Source organism: Syngnathus typhle, linkage group LG12 (assembly GCF_033458585.1).
Source record: "Syngnathus typhle isolate RoL2023-S1 ecotype Sweden linkage group LG12, RoL_Styp_1.0, whole genome shotgun sequence".
NCBI lineage: Eukaryota > Metazoa > Chordata > Actinopteri > Syngnathiformes > Syngnathidae > Syngnathus > Syngnathus typhle.
Window position 1 is genome coordinate 9922884 of NC_083749.1, and position 13021 is coordinate 9935904.

Consider the following 13021-nt stretch of genomic DNA (forward strand, 5'->3'; position numbering starts at 1 on the left):
TAGCACATCCTAGGATGTACCAGGATGAGTTTTTCCATTATTGAGGTGGTAGGCTACACCGAAACTGGATGATGCTAGTTGTGGCAGTAACCACTGTAGCCACGTTGATGGATACCAGCAGTGAGGGAAGGACGCCGTCAATGACCAGAAGGACGCCCTTTGTTACCGATTTTGTAACCAATATAGAAAGAACATCTGGGTACACGTCCTACTAAGTGAAGGCACCAGTGAAGAACCACGACACAATGGAGAATTTAAGCGAAGCAATAAAAATTGGCAAGTTTGGGCCTCACCACGAATTTCTGCCCACCTTACTGACTCCCGACAAGAATAATAAAATGGATGGCTTTTATTAGGACGCAGTCCAATTAATACACCCATAGAAATACATCTCAAGAAATGTCAATCAAAACTGGTCTTTAGTAAGTAGCGAAAAATGTAATCGAGAGAATATATAGTTAAAAGGCAACAATCCATCTTTTGCTTATCAGGTGTCAGGTCGCAGGGGCATCAAACTAAGAGAGATTGAGACTACACTCTCCCCATTTTGTCAAGACTTGTCCGCGTGGGATCCGCACCTAAACCTGAGCCAGCTCATTTGGCTCCTCATTACTCTCATCACCTCTCCCAGATGATTAATCTTCTCATCCTATCGCTCAAGGCGAGCACACGTGAGAAAAGTCATTTTGATCGCTTGAACCATTTTGGCATGTTTTGCTTTAAGGTCAGCGCCTACTTCCATGGTTTAATTTGATGTTGAGAGAGGAATTCCTCACATTCTAAATAACATTGTTGCCATGTCTTTAGTATTAACATTGTGTGATGTTTGAAGATAGAAATACTACCAAGTAATTGTCAAATCTAAATACATATAATGGCGCATATGAGATGGGCAAATGGCCCACACCCACACAGACTATTTTTTTCTGAATTAAGAATATATTTTTGTATTTTGGCATGAGGAAATTAAGAACCGTGCCCATCATTTAAGTTGCCCATCATGAACTAATTCATAAGGGGGGAAAAAGAGCTGCACTTTACTGTTTGTGTTCCGTTTTTTTAATCTATGCTATCTTGGAAAAAAAAAACAAGATATTCACTTTTAATGTAACAATTGCATGCGAAGTAACATTACATAAAATTTCAGGTGAACATTGATGCTGTAAAGTGCTTTATGTGTTCTGTAAACGACAAAAGTGCTATTCAGTGTCTTTACTGTTTCTCTATACTTCTCTATATTTCTCTTACTCTATAATAAAATGAGTGTGCATCAACTATTCTGAAAGTATTTACGGCAACGAAATGTAAGTTAAGACACAAGGCAAAGGATTATGTGGAGCTTCTTCTAGGTGTTCCCTTCGCTTCTGTGGCTGATATCCATTGGAACCTGTTGCTGAAGAGTTTGATGAGTTCAGGTTTAATGAAGGGTTGAGATTTTCATCCATGGCAAGAGATAATGATTGTGGTGGTGGTGACGGTGGTAGTAATGGTAGCTGACATGGAACAGTGGTGCTATGTGTGGCGAGTTTTTCAACTGGCTCGTTACAGCATCCGTTTGTCGTTTCTGAAGAAACATTTTCCTGGTCAGCACAACCCATCATTGGTGCTTCTGATTTGCAGTGCAGCTCAGGGATAGCCAATAATTCTGCTTCAGCTTGGTGATTCATTTCCACAAATACTGGACGCCAACTTTGTTTCGTCTGGAAATAGGACAAAAATTACTAACATCAAATTCATTATGGGACAATATGAAACACTTAGACACTGAGACATCTTCCAATTTCCACGATTGCACTGCTCTCTGCATTAATAAAGTACACACCACAGTTTTGTCCCATTTTAACTCAGTATGAAGACATAAAAAGACCCACCCCTCTCAGACACTTCCCTAAAGATTGGGGCTCTTTAATAAGCATTTTAGGCAAACATGTTTTAGGATGTTTCAATAACCGTTTTGGGTCACTTCTCCTTAAACAGACGGTTTCTCGCAATGTTGTTTAAGTAGTAGTAGTCTTGTAATATCCATCCATCCGTCCATCCGTCCGTCCGTCCGTCCATCCATCCATCCATCCATCCATCCATCCATCCATCCATCCATCCATCCATCCATCCATCCACCCACCCATCCATCCATCCATCCATCCATCCATCCATCCATCCATCCATTCGTCCGTCCGTCCGTCCGTCCGTCCGTCCGTCCGTCCGTCCATCCTACACCAATGTTAACTTATCTTCATGTACAAGTAACTTGTAAAACAAATCTTACCAGTGATGTCATCCATTTATCCTTCAGTACTGGCATTGGAATTGGAGGATAGACCTTCAGTTTGATGCTACAGAAGGTGACATTGCACAAACAATATTTTAAGGAGCAAAATATGGCAAAAATGTAACACACCATGTGGAAGAGTGTGTCGTGTCGCTCACCATTCCCAGTTTCTGTAGCAAAGGGTGACAATTAAGCAGAGGAGAACAAAAATAGTTGCAATGGTGATGCCAACAGCCTTGATCAAGTTATCAGCTGGTGGAAGACAAACAAACCAGATGAGGAATAAGTCGTGGTCTATGCATTGTTTTCATAAATGTATTTTTTAAACCAGCCTCTAGCTCGTAAGACGGTGCAACATACTCAGTGAATTCAAGGTAACAATGATGGATGTAGCACCACATTGTCCGACAGTTGTATTTGCCTTTACTGTGAATGTGTAAGAGCTGATTTGAAGGTTTCTTGCTGTTAAGCTGGTGTCCTGGGGATTGTCTGAAATAAGAGAATGTGACATTGTACAAAAATACTATAAGCAAGGCTTGACATTAACACCCATCAAATTTGGTTGACCTTCACGACTCTTTAGCCTGACCACTTTTGATTTTTACGTGTATTCCTCATAGTGTTAAAAACATTATAGCTATGTTATTGTATATGGAAGTTAGTAAGTATGGCAGTGTGGTAAAGCACTGGAGGGAAATGAACTGGGGTCAAAGAAATCTCTGACAGGGCTAATGGCCCCCCCATAGCACCATCCCTGTTTACCTCCAAATATATGTTGGCAAATTAAAACTTAAAAAGTACAAAGAAGTAGCTCTCAGTTTCAAAATGGTTGGTGACCCCTGTGTTAGTGTTTGGTATGACTTTTATTAAGTTAGTGTCAGTCCACAAAGTCGTGCACCAGAGGTAGCATGAATTTGTTTGTAAATAAGTGTGTGGGAAGTGATGGGTTGGCTGCTGAAATGTTGCTGGCTTAATGTCGTTTTGATAATCAATCTATATTTTTCTCTTATTTAAACTAGTTTGCATTTGCCAATTGGTTTCGTCCTTTACTTTTAAAAACACTCACAAACAACTACACAAAAATGCATGTTGAGAGAATTGATCGAAAGAGGGGGAAAAAATGAAAAAAAAAGCCACATACGTAGATTTTCATCTTTCTTACCAAATGTAGAAGTTGATTATTATCTAACAACAAATTTGTGGCTAGTGAAAAGATTAGGTTGCTAGTAACTCTGGGAAATGGCTCACCATAGTGGCTGGTGGGTAAATAAGTCAAGCCCTGACTATTTTCCCAATATTAGTATACAAAATAAAATGATTAAAACAGAACACAAGTAGAATAAATCTTTGACCTGTACAGAGAAATGCACCAAGCCAACTACTTGATCATTTTGTGTGTTAACTGTGTCCATCTGTTAAAAAACAATTGCGTTCAATATTACCTGTACTGACACTCATGATACTGCTGCTGTTGTGGTCCCGATAGTATAAAATGTAGCCTTGGATGAAAGCAGACTGCTCTTGCAGAGCTAAAGGATCCCAGGACACCACAACATCCATATCCCTCTGTTTCCATTTCAGTGTTTTAAAAAGATTGTCTTGTATGACTGGCAAAACAGTGGAGACATGGAAAACAAAGCAACATTTATTTATGATATATTAATTCAGAAACGAGAAGGCCGCAAGCAATTCACTCCAAGACATAGCTTACTTTTTTCTTTGACATATCCTTCTAGTCGCTCAAGTAACACTGGAGCTCCTTGAGTGCAGGCATGTATCGATAGCAAGTATCTAACTCCCTCTCTTAAATTTCCTGCGAGAGACATAACACACACCACAAGAAAGGTGCTTACACGTCATTCTGTGGATGCAAATATATAGATATCATACCCACATAAAAGAAATAACTTAACTTACTTGAAAATATACTGACATTAGTTTGAGTGGGAGGGACTCTCAACCAGTCTACTATGCACGGGCCTATCATGGGGCACCAGTCCACAATGTAGCCACAGCTAGCGATTGGACTGGAGGACCAAGACAGGTTGAAACCACCGTTAATGCCTTGTGCCCTTGATGACTTAACTCTACTAATTCCTGTAAGAAAACAGGCATTCAAAGTTAGTGATGGTACAGCTGTTTATAACACATATCGTAATTATCGTAATTTTCGGACTATAAGTCGCACCAGCCATAAAATGCCCAAAAAAGTGAAAAAAAACACATATATGTATATAAGTCGCTCCTGAGTATAAGTCACCCCTCCACCCAAACTATGAAAAAAAACGCGACTTATAGTCCGAAAATTACGGTAATCAAAATAAAAAAAACGACCACTAGAAAATTCTAAAGAATGTGCCGTATTTTCTGGACTATAAGTCGCTCCGGAGTACAAGTCGCACAATCCATAAAATGCATAATAAAGAAGAAGAAAAAACAAATACTATGTCGCAACGGAGTATAAGCCGCATTTTCGGGGGAAATTTATTTGACAAAATTCAATACCAAAAACAGACATAAATAGGCAACAACAGGCTGAACGGTACGATATGCTAACGTTACATAAACACAAAAACAAGGATTTGAGAACGTGCCTGACATAACATATTATTCAAATAACTACAACATAAATAACAAGTTTATCGAACCATTTGTGTCACTCCAATCCTTAATCAAATCATTAAATCCATTGAAATCTTCGTCCCCTGTGTCTCTTACAAACAACTTCGCTGACTCCGGAAGTAGATGCAGCGCTGACTCATTGTCAGTTGCAGTTCCAGTTATTCCACAGGCCTATGGCACCCTCATGCAGTTTAGTGTGAAAACAACATGTGAAGTGATATACTAGTAAGGTAGTTACTAGTAATGTGTTAATAATTTCACATATAAGTCGCTCCTGAGTATAAGTCGCACATCCGGCCAAACTATGAAAAAAAACTACAATTTATAGTCTGGAAAATACGGTAAATAATTTGAGTCAAAGTAATTAACTGGATTAAATGAAAAAAGTGCAAAAGTGCAAAATTGCAGGTTAGTCGATAACAGGAATTCATCTTAAATGTGTTTCTTAAGTGAAAACAACGCATTGTGACGAAAAACTACACCCTAAAAAGATAGATACATAGAAACAGAAAAAAAACATTTATGTTCTATTTATATCCTACTTAATAGTCATATCCTCTGTTGTTCATTTTCATTATACCTGCATTGAGGATTGGGATGGTGATAGTTGAAGGAAAAGAGTTTCCATATTTATTCCTGGCTTTCACACTGACTGCATAGTCTTTCATGGCGTCCAGACGAAGAGCAAAACTGTGCTGTGGGTGCATGATCACTCTGGATTGGTTTTGTTTTTCAGAGGTTGGTGCCCAGTTAATTTCATAATCTATGACGTCGCCGTGGCTTTGGTTGGCGAGTGGTACCTACAAAAATTGAATATTAGGTATTGTGTGGAGCAGAGCAGAAACTGAGAAAATGTGCAAATATTTATTCTAAAGTGATTAAAATAACTTTATTATTATATTATCATTGGAAATTGTTTTTAATTTTCAGGATCAAGGCTTAAAGTTGTCATGAAAAAAATTCAAGGTAAATATAATAAAGTACAGGCTTACTTTCCAAGTGATTATAGTTTGGCTGTCTTTTTTCTGCATCCATATATCAAGAGCATCTGGAACTGTAGAACAGTGTCAATTTGAGTGCAATTACCAAGCAAAATCTGAATTTATAAATTGTGTTTGTTTAGCCTATTGCACAATATTCTTAAATACGAACCATCGCCCATCGTGTGGAACTCGACACTTGAGCTCCACTCGCTCCACTTCCAGAAATGTTCAGTTGTTCCACATCGCATCATCACCTTGTATGTCCAGTTGGGAATCAAGTCATATATGACTGCAAAATTATGACCAACTCCAACATAGTATTCTCTCTAGGATGTCAGTATGGGAGAACAATGTTTTATTTTATTATTTTGATCAATTATATATTTATTTTGTTAACTCACTACTGCATGTGTTTCTCCATCACTGATGTTTAGTTGGCATGTTGTATTGAAATCGTTGTACATTTGTATTGCCCAATCCCACTCTAGTCTGACATTACTGGCATTCACTGATGAGACTTTAACTTGTTGTGGGGCAAACATGTGCACTGAAATGACAGAAACATGAACTTTGATTTCACAATAGTTGTGTTTTCTTTGCCTGTGGAAAGGGTTTAAACGGATGTACCTCTTTTAGTTAGGTCTGCCCTATCAGTGAGCTTGACTGTACCAAGTTTGTTTTGTGCTGTTAAAGTCCAATTCCTTTCTCCAAAATCCACTCGCACTTTGTGAGAGCATCTCCCATTGGACCCCTCCGCACAATTACTGGAACACAAAGGCCAAGAGAATATACATTTTAATCTGACATGAATCTGTTATTTAACATTTCATCCTACCGCCCAAAGACTGCTCCACCATGCCATTGAAAATGACTTGCTCTTTTTCACAATGCGATGGCTGAACAAACTTGATATTTTTGGGGTTTCCTGAAAAGTGATGATTTTGAAGATAGGATGACTCCGCCCAACGCCAGCGATATATGTATGCTACTAAGAAGATGGCAATGGATGAAATGTGCCTTTTGAAATGTGCCTTACTCGCTCATAAACTGAAATGTATATGTGATCGACACATCATTTGTCTCTCGATTCCATTAGTGTATATTGACCTGTTTATGCTTAATTGTTATTATTTTTTTCATCACTCCTTACACGTTTCAGTATAAATAAACTAAACTAAGACAAACAAACGTACTCATTTCCTGTGGCTGTGAGTCTACAAAAAGAGTGCTTTACCGTCCAGGCAAGAAATAATTGTAGCATAAGAAAGCCAAAACAAATAAGTGTTTCAATTTTTTGTGACTTTTACTAATTCACTAATTTTCACATTTACTTTTATTCAAATGTTGAATGGGGGAAGAAAAATCTGAAACATTGAAACCACAAAAGTGTCTTGTAGAAACATAATAATGAGGAAGTACAAAACGGGCAATTGAACCGTTGACGATGACACATGCTTGTCAGCACCATTTCAAACTTCTGTGGAATCAAGATGTCAGACATCCACGCATCAGCAACAGTGGTGGGAAGTAATGAAGTATGAATACTTGGCTACTACACTTGATTTTTCAGGTACTTGAGTATTTATTTTACAATGACTAGTTGTGTACTTGAGAAGGCTCAGGACACTCACGGACTTAGGCAATTACCAATGTGGGGAGAACCAGGGTGTTTACAAAAACAATTGCATAGTCGTTTTGAGCTTAGACCGATCCCTTGTAAATAATTATAAGAATCATCATCATAATAAGAAAATCCTACAGCCCCTCTCCATAGCAACTTGTTCAGATGAAACCTGTCACTGGAAAAAAAAAACGTGTTAAATACCTTTCAAGTAGTTGGTAGTTTGTTGGACTCCCGATAGCCAAGTGTGTGTTTCGTCCCACTGTCCACAGACACTCAACTGATTGGAAATCCTGAGTTTCACAGGTGAGATCTTGATCAGCAGGTGGATCTGGTCATTCATTCATTGAAACATAGAATTATTCATGAATGTGATAACAGCTAATTAATACATCTACATCTCAATTGGAACTTACATCCAACGTAAGCACAAGCCCCATTGTCAGATGTCGTTGTTTCACAAATTATATCGGTGCAACTGGTCATTGATGGTTTGTTCAAGTCGACAGTCAGGGTATACGTATGATTGTTGATCTTGCTAATCTCCCGGTTAGTGCTGCTTTGTCCAGTTAGATACAGTTTCTTCAAATCTCCTCCCATTGGTAGAACACAGCAGAAGGTAGCTTTACTGCCAACTTGAAAGATCTCGTCTCGTGGATAAACCTCTGGCATAACGGAGTGAATGTGGCCTGCTGATGACAACAAATGTGTGACAACAACATACTAAGAATGTCATAAAAATGAGAAGTAGAAGTATTATGAACCAGGATTTAGCTGCTCCCGTTCCCACTGGCTTGTCCAGTTTTCGGACCGAGACCTGAGCTGTATTGTGAGAAAAGCACACTCCAATGGTAAATGGGGTGACCAGCTCCAGGAATGAGTAGATCCTATCTGATCTGGAGTAACAGCGACTTCCTTCTAAGCATTGAGAAAAACAAAACACGAGTTTTACTTAGAATTTCACAAATCATTATAGCAAACATTAGCCAGCCAAAACTTACATAAAGTACTGGCTTGTCAGCTATGAGCACCTCCAGTTCATACATCAGCACGTCATGTACTGACATGCACATTTGGTCATCCTCCCATGTTACCAGGATTCTGTGGTCTGAAGTGGTAACCTTTATATTCTTTGGTCCACAGTGAAAAACAGCTGATGGAAAATAAAAATGTCAAGATTAAAGAGAGTCCCCTGATCCTGTGATCCTCAAATGAAAATCCAATATTCTGTAAATAAGGGTGACCAGATGTCTGCCTGTGTGCAATAGAATGGCATGTTTGTCTACCTTCTCCCTTATTGTGTGCAACTAATTGTCAACATGAAATTGAGTAAATTCAACAAGTGTAGGAGTGAAAGTATTTTTTTTTTTAAACTGACATTTCAACAAGTGTAGGAGTGAAAGTGTTTTTTTTTTTTTTTTAAAGCTGACATTTCAATGTTTTTTGGCGGCTCGGTAAAGCACTGGTTCGCGCATCCGCCTCATAGTTCGGAAGGTGCGGGTTTAATTCCACCTCCGGCTCTCCCAGTGTGGAGTTTGCATGTTCTCCCTGTGCCTGCGTGGATTTTCTCCTGGCACTCGGGTTTCCTCCCACATCCCAAAAACATTGAGAGTGTGAGTGCGGATGATTGTTCATCTCTGAGTGCCCTATGATTGGCTGGCAACCGGTTCAGATTACAGCTTCTAAGTGTTGTTATATCGGATTAATCTTCTCAAAGCCTGCAGATGCAGGATTGTATGTAGGCCCTGAACAATGATTCTTTTTTTTCCTTTTTTTAGAAACTGAACCGATCAGATTTCAGATTCAGCATGGGACCACTTTGAATCCTTCATACATACACATACACTTGCACGCTCACACTTAGTTCCAGAATTTTTTGATTTCACTAAACAATTAATTATTACATCATTTAATTTCTCACTTTTTAACATAAGTTAATTAAATAAGCAAAAAGTCAGTATTTAAGATAAACCTTTATTTTTTTGTTTTAAATAATTGTAACGTTTCATTACAACCTCATAGTACAAAACCGAATGTCAAAATAATACACTAGCTGCAAGGCCACAGTCTTCACCACCAATCACATCGTGAAGTTTGCAGACGACACAACGGTGGTGGGCCTCATCAGTGACAACGACGACCTGGACTACAGAGTGGAGGTGGAGCAGTTGGTGGGCTGGTGCAGAGACAATGGCCTGATCCTGAATGTGGAGAAGACGAAGGAGATCATCGTCGACTTCAGGAAGAACCAGCCTCACCACGCTCCACTGATCATCAACAGCTCAGCTGTGGAGGTGGTCAGCAGCACTAAATTCCTGGGGGTCCACATCACAGACGACCTCACCTGGGCTGGGAACACCTCGACACTGGTCAAGAGGGCACAGAAGCCCTTGTACTTCCTGCGGAGGATGAGGAGAGCCCACCTGCCCCCACCCATCATGAGGACGTTCTACCGAAGCACCATAGAGAGCATTGTGACAAGCTGTCTCTCGGTGTGGTGTGGGGGTTGCAGCGCCTCCGATTGGAAGAACGTAAGGAGAGTGGTGAGGACAGCAGAGAGGATCATCGGGGCTCCTCTTCCCTCCATTCAGGACATCTCATCCCAGCGCTGCGTGTCCCGAGCCCATAATATTATCAGTGACCCATCACACCCCCACCAAGGTCTGTTCTCCCTGCTACCCTCTGGGAAGAGGATTCGCAGCATCCGCTGCAGGTCCACCAAATTCTGCAACAGTTTTTTCCCTACTGTCGTCAGACTGTTGAACAGTCAACGTAGCATTCCTCTGCGCACTTTGAAAATATTGTTTTTGTTTCCTGCACTGTTTACATGCTTTATCACTGCTGCACTCATACTTATCTTATTTCATATTTATATAGTAATGTCACTATTTATTCAGCCGAAATATCATTTCATTGTGGAGAGCCGCATGCAACGAAATTTCGTTTTGTGTGCACCAGGTGTTTACAAAATGACAATAAAGTCTGTCTAAGTCTAAGTCTAACATTTGTGACAAAATTGGTCAGTCCTCAATTGGGGAGCTCACCAATGCCTCATCTCCCAGTGTTTAACTGTGCGAGATAGAAGCATTTAGAATCACTCAGCACCGTAGAAGCAAACCACTTTAAGTCGCAGCGTGTGGTTACAAAGTGCTGAGGCACACACTATATAAAAGTTGCAATACTGTGCTGACTCAGGAAATGAAGAGTTTGCAACGTCCTCTTGCCTTGTGTGCGGGGAGCTTAACGACATGGGTGTACATGGTCTAGCAGTTGAAGGCAATTAAGCTTTAAATCACAGCACCAGAGTGATATAAATTGTGTGATGGACTCTGCAAAATGGAAATGTGTTATGTGGAGGGACAAATCATGTCTATTAAGACTACGGAAGGCCTTTTTCCCCATTCCAGCATGACTACGCCCATATGCAAAGTATGGCTGTCTGCATGAGTTTAATGTAAAATAACTTGACTGGGATATTTTGAATCTTTAAGTAGATACTGTAATACTGGATGTTTTAAATATTTTAATACTTTTGTTTCTGCCCACTGGAGGTTGCTACCTATGTCACTAACAGTGCTTCTGAGGCCTTTTTTACAGTGCCCACACTGTTTCCTGATACACCAATGGCTTCAGGACATTTGACATTAGTGTCTTGGTTTGGGACAATGATTATGCATTGACTCTGATTTAATATCCATCTGCTCGTAGATTGATAAATCACGTGATTTCTGCAGAGACACATCTCTGATTTTTGTGTTGGTCAACTATCTATTATAATTTCTGTTTCACAGCAAATCAAAATCTGAAACGAAGCTGAAACTGAGTACAGACGTTTAGCATTATTTTTTTGAGTTATCAATAAGGTGCACGGTCCAACAAAACACCTAGCTGTCATTCACATGAAGCAATAATATAATTTATCAGATGCAGATGTACTGTAAGCATCTAAAAGTAAACACCCAAATGTATAGTTCTTTATAATCTTGTATGTAATGTCTAGATGGGTGCATGCCTTCTGGAAATTTCTATAGATAACTAGATAACAGTGAAGTAACCACACACATAAAACCCAACTAGTCAAAGAAAGTCAAAGAAACACAAGATAGGAGCAACATTAGCTGTGGGGGTTATTTAGTAAAACCAAAATAGGTCTTATTGATATAGATGTGAAAATTTGCTTAGCTGGAGTAACAGCAACGGAGCATGTTAAAAGCATGTCATCGTTTGTCATCAAATATTTGAGTGCCACACAGCCTATGCTTACAATTTAAAGGCTTAGGTTACTCACCCTCGTCTTTTAAATTTCCATCTTGTGCACTGTTGCAGAACAGTGAGACAAATAACAGCCATGTGATCATGATGGTGAGACTGTATTGCCGGATTCCTTAAAGCAGAACTTTTTAGTTCATCTCCATGGAGTCAGTAAACTGGTTTGTCTTTAGCTGAAGCTGCCAGCTCTAGAAGAAAATTTGATTTCTTTTTGTGTGTGTCAGTCATAAAGGATTTCATAGAACTGAGGTAAATCGAATGGTCTCACCTGAGAAAATAATTCCAGAAGAGTGTGAAAAGATTCATAAAGGCAAAAAAATCCAGTTTGTCCCTGCAGCAACAGTAGTGTCAAGCACAGCCTGTGGTACACACACTGGAATCTATTTGCTTGCTAACCTTCTCATGATTGTGAAATCCACAGGGATAGGAATGCAGGAAATGCAGAGGCTACTTTCTGGTAACCATTAGTCATACTGGTCAGATAACGACATGAACTCTCTGTGCTTGGAAATGACGTGCTGTTTCCAGTGAAGTGGGGCCCAGTAGGGAAGAAAAAAAAATCTATGTCAATAAGGGGAATTTTGGGTAATGGTAGAAAAGAAATAAAGAACAAATTGTTGGGGATTTGCTAGTTTTCTTCCTGAGATACTGTTGTGGTCTGAGCAAGGCACTGAATAGACCAAAATACTGTTTGTGGAATTGACATGGAAGTGTTTCCTGTGACAGCCAAGGCAGGATTTAACATGTACTTGACATTCATGGTTACATACTTACTGTGTAGCATTCCATGACACTGTGATTACTGTATACATCGTAATTAAGACAGTAGTTAAGACAGCTATGTCATACGATGGTTTGAATCTCACGATGAATGGAAGGAAATATGAAAATTGCTATTGGTATGCTTCCTGAGCAATCTCCTTAAGCAAGGCCTTGAACACAGACCCCACCACCTTCACAAATAATTGGCTTAGGGCCTTAACGCTGACATCGCACATTAATTATAAGTCACTTCCTCTGATGTTGCTGTTGCTCATGGTTAGCACGCCTGTTAGGAATTCCGATCTCAGCCTGAGCCTTCCTTTTGCAGTGCATCATGCGTGGGTTTTCTTTGGATCCTATCCATCTCACCCCTGACCATGAGAAAAAAAGTATAAAAAATGGATGGGTATTGTTAAATCATCACAAAGCCATTTCACTTTCTCCTTAATCTGTTCATGCAGGCTCTGAAGTCTTCTTTCCTTCCTCTTTTTGTTT

General features: G+C 39.6%; 1 protein-coding gene across 2 annotated transcripts; it reads right to left on the minus strand.

Moving 5' to 3' along the window:
- Positions 1 to 334: 334 nt before the first annotated feature.
- On the minus strand, positions 335 to 12192 carry LOC133163510 (leukemia inhibitory factor receptor-like). Of its 2 annotated transcripts, none has more exons than XM_061293471.1 (18): positions 12033 to 12192; positions 11784 to 11952; positions 8497 to 8648; positions 8260 to 8413; positions 7912 to 8184; positions 7700 to 7826; positions 6502 to 6638; positions 6276 to 6421; positions 6044 to 6200; positions 5884 to 5945; positions 5472 to 5691; positions 4187 to 4366; positions 3981 to 4082; positions 3712 to 3876; positions 2630 to 2758; positions 2428 to 2521; positions 2267 to 2333; positions 335 to 1700 (listed from the first exon to the last, which is right to left on the minus strand). In XM_061293471.1, the coding sequence occupies exons 2-18, from the start codon at positions 11851 to 11853 to the stop codon at positions 1290 to 1292; spliced, it is 2646 nt and encodes an 881-aa protein (XP_061149455.1). In that variant the 5' UTR covers positions 11854 to 11952; positions 12033 to 12192; the 3' UTR covers positions 335 to 1289. The 2 variants fall into 2 exon arrangements, with proteins under 2 accessions (XP_061149455.1, XP_061149454.1); XM_061293470.1 differs by having other exon boundaries at positions 7912 to 8187.
- Between the last annotated feature and the right edge of the window lie 829 nt (positions 12193 to 13021).